Below are 5,875 nucleotides of genomic sequence, written 5' to 3' on the forward strand. Positions count from 1 at the left end.
GCACGCCCTGCATCTGCGTGTACTGCTAACGTTATTGTCATTCATTTTCATTGATTCTCACACACTGACAAACAAAGATGTCCGCCAATTCTGCCATAATCATAACTCGACAGGTGGTCTTGACCAGAGATGAGTCGTTTCTGGAGGATGATGTGTTGATCTGTTGTTCTGTCCTCATTTCCCTGAATCTCTCCAGCTGATGTTAGCACGACCCAAACAGTCACTATACTATACTATATACTATACTATGTACTATGTGTGTAATGTGGTGGTAGAGTGTAGTCTGAGCCATTGTCAAAGATGAATTTCTGTCCAGTAAATCTGAACAGACAATAAAGTCAAACAAACAGGTTTAAATATAATAATCTGACTATAAAAGCCCCATTTTATTTTGACTACAAAGTTCATTTCAGTTTTAAACCATCAACTAAGTTGTTTATTTTACTTAATTAAAAGCTTGAAGGTCCTGAGAATAATTAAATATGAATAATTAAAGTTATTAAAGTAACATTATAACTTTTAAGTTGCTGTAGTCTGTTTCAGCTCAGTGTAACTCTGTTGTTCTTGATCCGACCACCAGATGGAGATAATGTGACAAACTAATAAAATAATTACTAACTAAAGACACGCTCCTTGTTTTTTGCCAACAAATGTGTGAATCATAACGATGCCTTACCGCAGTATATTCCATTATGCTTTTATATCTGGATTGTTATCTATGTTTCCCTTTACATAAAGATAATTCCAGCATGCATTGATTCAGAAAAAGGTGCATAAAAATTCACCAGAATGCAGGAAATGAAGTGTTCAATGCTCAAAATTTTTCGGGGGTGGTCCCCCAGTCAGACCCCCACATGATTAGGCCAGATTATGGTGCCCCTAACTTGCTGATTACACATATTAAGCATGTTTTGTTGACTTGTGGATAGGCCCACCTCGGCTACTCTAAGGTGAGGCTCACATTCACCCAATTTGAAAACCCCTTGTCTACGTGATACACAGGTATACACAGTATACCCAATAAGAAAGCTCCAGGATTTTCATATACCCGCTTAAAAATGTGAAATGACACACAACAACATACTTTCTATTATATTTTTGATGTATTTTTTTTTTTGTCATTTGTATTTTTCATCTTCACATAGGCTAAATAAAAGCAGCTGGACCAATCCCAACTCATGTGACTTATTCATCAAAATATCTGCTCATGCTACACAACAATTCAAAGTTTAGCCTCTCAAGATTCAATTAAGCCCACACACAAAGCAAAAGATGATTTATATCAGTTATACAACTGTAATCAAGTTAAAGAAAATTCAGAATTAGACTGTGCAGCTGGTGTCTGTGGATTCATACCTCTTTCATTGCCCTTTATCCACAGAGGAACGATTACTCGAATAATTTGAATAATTCGATTACAAAAAAGCTTCAAGGCAGAGAAGCTTCGTTTAATTCCAATCAGTCGCGTTATGCTGCGGTGACTTTAAAATTTGGCATCAAAAATTACAATTGGCATTGAAAACAAAATTCTCTCTGCCATTTACATGTTTATTCACGTGCAACCTGGCCGGTTTGGTTAACTTTTAACGGGCCGTTATGCTGTTTTTTTCGACGTCGACTGGAACATGTAAGTTACTAACATTAGCCGTGTTGGCTAACTTAACCTGTGGTTAATGCAGGGTCAAAAATAAACACCCGCCAAGCACCATATGCACCGAACAAGGCTAAAAGTCCGGTTTGGCAAAAAAATAAATTAACGTTAGGTGTCTGTCGGTAAATATTTGTTGCCGCTAAGTATGAATACATCACAACAGCAGCTAACAGTAACATAGCCTGTAACGTTAACATTGACATGATAAACAGACGTCATTAAGACGTTGCTTTTTGGGCTAAATCTCGTCGGCCCGTCATAGCCTTCATTTCGCCAAAAAATAGACGTTGAAATTTGGGCTTTGTTTGGTCCGTTTGATTTGCATCTAGATCATCTTCTAGATCTTGGTTCAGAGTGAACTTTTCCAAGAGTATGCTGTCCCCCAGCCAACGTATAAAGTTAATATCCCTAATCAAGCATGTAATTAGTCCCTGCACATGCATTTACTTAAAGTACACCAATTATACTTGAAGTTGGTCCAATTTAGTACACAAAAGTACACTTAATACCCTTAAAATTATGCTTTATTACAATTTAATTACAACTGAAATACTAAAGTATACTGATAAGTATACTTAGCACATTTCTTTTCACCAGGGTATGAATTAAAAAAGCAGGAAATTGTTGGAAAATACAAAACTCTGTAAAAACAGAAAAATGACATCCCTGTTTAAGAGTAATCTGAATGCATAAAAACCTTGACACAAACAATTATATGAATATAATTTTATTTTATTTGAGTTTTCTTTTTTAAGCACTTTGAGACAATAATAAAAAAAAAAATAATTGGTCATTCTAAACTAAGAATATTGAGCAAACAACAGGATGAGGTTTGGATAATTGATCGCTGGGGTGTTGAAGCTGAGGGCTGCAGCACGAGGTGATATCTCGGACCCATTGTAATGTGAAGAATGAAACTCGAGCAGTGTGTTGAATGCAGTGTGTGTGCTCTCTAGCTCCCCCTGTAGGTACTGTACGAGTATCTGCTCACCAGCAGCGGCACATGAACGCTCTGATCAGCAGCGCTTACAGTGAACACAATCTAAAGGAAGAAGAAGAAAGACATTAGCATTCAGACTGTGTAAATTCAATCAGTTCACCATTAGTCTTTCCTACAGACCTCAACATATGGGTAAAAGCTGGACTGCCCCAAACTCTCCCAGTACTGGCCCGTCTCGAAGCGGATCTTGTACATTCCTGGAGTTAAGGCGTCGCTGGTTATCAGTCCTGGACAGCGTCCGTCCTCATTTGTGGTTCTGGAATAATCAGTGACATACTATTTAACATAATGACATGTTTATTTTCCAGGGTTTTTATTGTAAACCTCTCAGAGTTTGACCCAAACAACTTTGGACAGTTTCGATGGCAACAGTTTTCAGAACAGTGTTACAATAATTTACACATTTCTTTGGACTGAGTGAAGACTCGACACAAGTGATGCCAACAGAGCTGAGTTTCTGTTTGTGTCTGATCCTGGTTTCGGGTGTCCTGTTCTGACTGAACTTATATCCCTCTGCCTGGAAATATCCCTGTTTTACAGCAAGTTCAAAATACCCAGCAAATATGTTTGAAAATTTCATAAAATTACTGTATACAGTATATTTAAGGTAATTCAAATGTTAAATACAATTAGAATATTTGTTAAATGTGTTTTTATTTATATTTTCTAATTTGTTTAGGTTTATTTTTGCAGAATGTTTTTGAATATAGTGAACATGTTGTTTTAGAGTATACTGGTTTGGTCTGCTATTTGCACTGGTTATTATTTACTATTTTTCATAGTGTAATTTTTTTGTAAAACCTAGTCGGCATGCAAGCCTGTACACGACTCTAATAAACATGAAAATGTATTAAATATTGGGTACAACAGTCCATTTTAATGAGACTGAATGATAAATACTGATACTTTTTAATATTTGATAGATTTCAAGTATATTATTGCCATTTTGGATGATTTTTTTCACTGAGCTTGTTGCTACACATTCTGAAATTGCTTTCTCCATGTAGGATACAGCAGGCAATGCTTTATTATTATTAATATTATTAAGGTTTTATTCCTATAATTCTAATACATTTGCAGCAGTTTTGGAATCGGGAGCCCCAACAAAGTTGTATTTATGAATGCTCGATGGCTGTTTAAAGGTAAAGTGTAATTTCCGAATTGCCAAAAATATGACTATTTTCAAACAGGTTTTCTGCCATTGGTTGACCAAACAGATAGCCCCGCCCCAAACTCACATGATTGGTTGAGCCAGTGTTACTGCATCAGGCTGGTGGAGATGTTCAGACACTCAAAAAGAGGCAGAGACGACATGCGTGGACTCACCCGATGGTCACGAGGCTCCAGACGGTCATGCGGGGGTCCAGCCGGTGTAGACTGAGGGCCATCCGCGCCGCTGGGACCCCGTCCCCGGTGTTCAGCACATGTGTAGTGAGGGGACCTTTCACCGAACCCATCGCTCTCAACCCTACAACACAGGAGATCACCCCGTCACATGCGGGGACTACCCTTACATTTAACTACATTAAGACCGTTTAAAACTGAGACCATGTACCGGCAACTTCCACATCTTTACCTGGAGATGTTAAACATTAAGCACATTTAAAATGACTCGACTCACTGCTTTCTACATCAGCCCTCTCTAACAGAATTACTGAAGATATTAAGAGCTTACCTGTTATGAAGTCAGTGTCATCTGGCTGTGTGTTGCTGTTTATATGGGGATGATCTGGACACTGTTTGATTAGTTTCAATGAGTTAATCAACAAAACAAATCAGCGTAAGCACACATGCAGGGTTAATATTTAAGCAAACCGGTCTTAAAAAGTTCCAGTATCACAAACCTTTAGAATATAAAGTACTACAAAACAAAGACAAGATATCTGAATCTACAATCCTACCCTGAAGTCGTTTACATACACTAGAAATGTGGACGAAGCGAGCTGAAATCCTGTTAGAGTGTAGACGGACTTTGACCTCCAGTAACTTGTTTGATTTGGTTCTTTAGATGAGTGGAAAAACATGAAGGTTAATGCTAGTCACAGTGACAAAACAGCTGGAATTTAGATCAGTGGTTTCAGAGAGCCAGAGCTACATTACGCACATTAACTAACATTATTACACTATATTGTGCTCAACAGATCATTAGTTATAAAGTTAACAAGTAGTTAAAATGTCATGAAGATTGAACTTCTATCCTCTCCTATAGACTGCCTTCGGGTTCAAAACCATGATGATTGTACAGATAATGGCTTTTGAAACGTATTAAAACTCTGTCGTCAAAATTATATTCAGGGAGCATACAGTAGGCCTACTGTACATGAATGTATTTTTATTTCTGTTGGTGAATACATTCAGAATTGTGTGATACAAACAAATGTAGCATTCCCATAATATTTTACATAATCACAGATATATATTACGAAAGATACACAAGCATGCAGCGGGAAACCGCTTTAACATGTTATGCCTTATTTCAAAGAACAGTTTTGATAAGTGCTACATTTTTACATAGAAAAAAATGACATATGCTGATCATAAATCTAGTCATAAAACTAAACTGGCCAGACTGATTGATGAGCAGATAGTAAATGACATTTGGTTTCAAATAAGTGTTTTAAATACATCTCATTTTAAATCTTAAGTCTCACATACATTTAATAAATATAAATAAATATTAATTGAATACATTTTTATATATCAGGGTCATGTATGGGGTTATCAGTTGACAAAGATTTATTTAGATATCGTTATTGGCATCAGCCGTTTAATAACCCATATCAGTAACCCATAACTATTGCGTACATATCGTAAAATTAGTGTGTAGGATATTTGCAATAACATGGTGTGTCTGTGTTTCCATCTTCGATATTATCGTATCAGTACTTTACTGATTGAAATCATGAAAAAACAACATATGGTTAAAGTAAGTCATAAAATCATCAGCAGCGTCTGACAACAAAATACAGTAGTTGAGTTTGTTTCGGTCTGTTTAGACAGCTGTTCCTGAACTGGATTCAAACCAGATTCAAACACTTGAAGCTGAAATCAGTGATCCTGAATGAGTGTTTCAGCATCAGTCCATCACTGAACCCCGAGCTCATGAAGATACGAGCTGATGTCACTCAGCTCTGCGCTCATGTTTAGTTTACAAGATGACAGCTTCAGCGGATCAGTGGAAATTATCCACACATCTCTCCTCGGTTTTAATGGTCCTTTTCTTT

The 5,875-nt window shown here is 36.9% G+C and overlaps 1 protein-coding gene across 1 annotated transcript; it reads right to left on the minus strand.

Moving 5' to 3' along the window:
- Positions 1-2,158: 2,158 nt before the first annotated feature.
- urahb (urate (5-hydroxyiso-) hydrolase b) lies at positions 2,159-4,626 on the minus strand. Its single transcript, XM_081355573.1, has 5 exons — positions 4,553-4,626; positions 4,327-4,387; positions 3,978-4,119; positions 2,772-2,907; positions 2,159-2,693 (listed from the first exon to the last, which is right to left on the minus strand). Exons 3-5 carry the CDS (start codon positions 4,106-4,108, stop codon positions 2,604-2,606), a joined length of 357 nt encoding a protein of 118 aa, XP_081211699.1. The 5' UTR covers positions 4,109-4,119; positions 4,327-4,387; positions 4,553-4,626; the 3' UTR covers positions 2,159-2,603.
- Positions 4,627-5,875: the final 1,249 nt, after the last annotated feature.

This window comes from Scardinius erythrophthalmus, assembly GCF_964197995.2.
Source record: "Scardinius erythrophthalmus genome assembly, chromosome: 24".
NCBI lineage: Eukaryota > Metazoa > Chordata > Actinopteri > Cypriniformes > Leuciscidae > Scardinius > Scardinius erythrophthalmus.

Coding starts and splice junctions, on each gene's coding strand:
- urahb (XM_081355573.1), bottom strand. CDS start 4,108: ATGGGTTCGGTGAAAGGTCCCCTCACTACACATGTGCTGAACACCGGG. Junction 2,908..3,977: donor TGGAGCCTCGTGACCATCGG/GTGAGTCCACGC, acceptor TGATTATTCCAG/AACCACAAATGAGGACGGAC. Junction 2,694..2,771: donor GCTTTTACCCATATGTTGAG/GTCTGTAGGAAA, acceptor TTCTTCCTTTAG/ATTGTGTTCACTGTAAGCGC.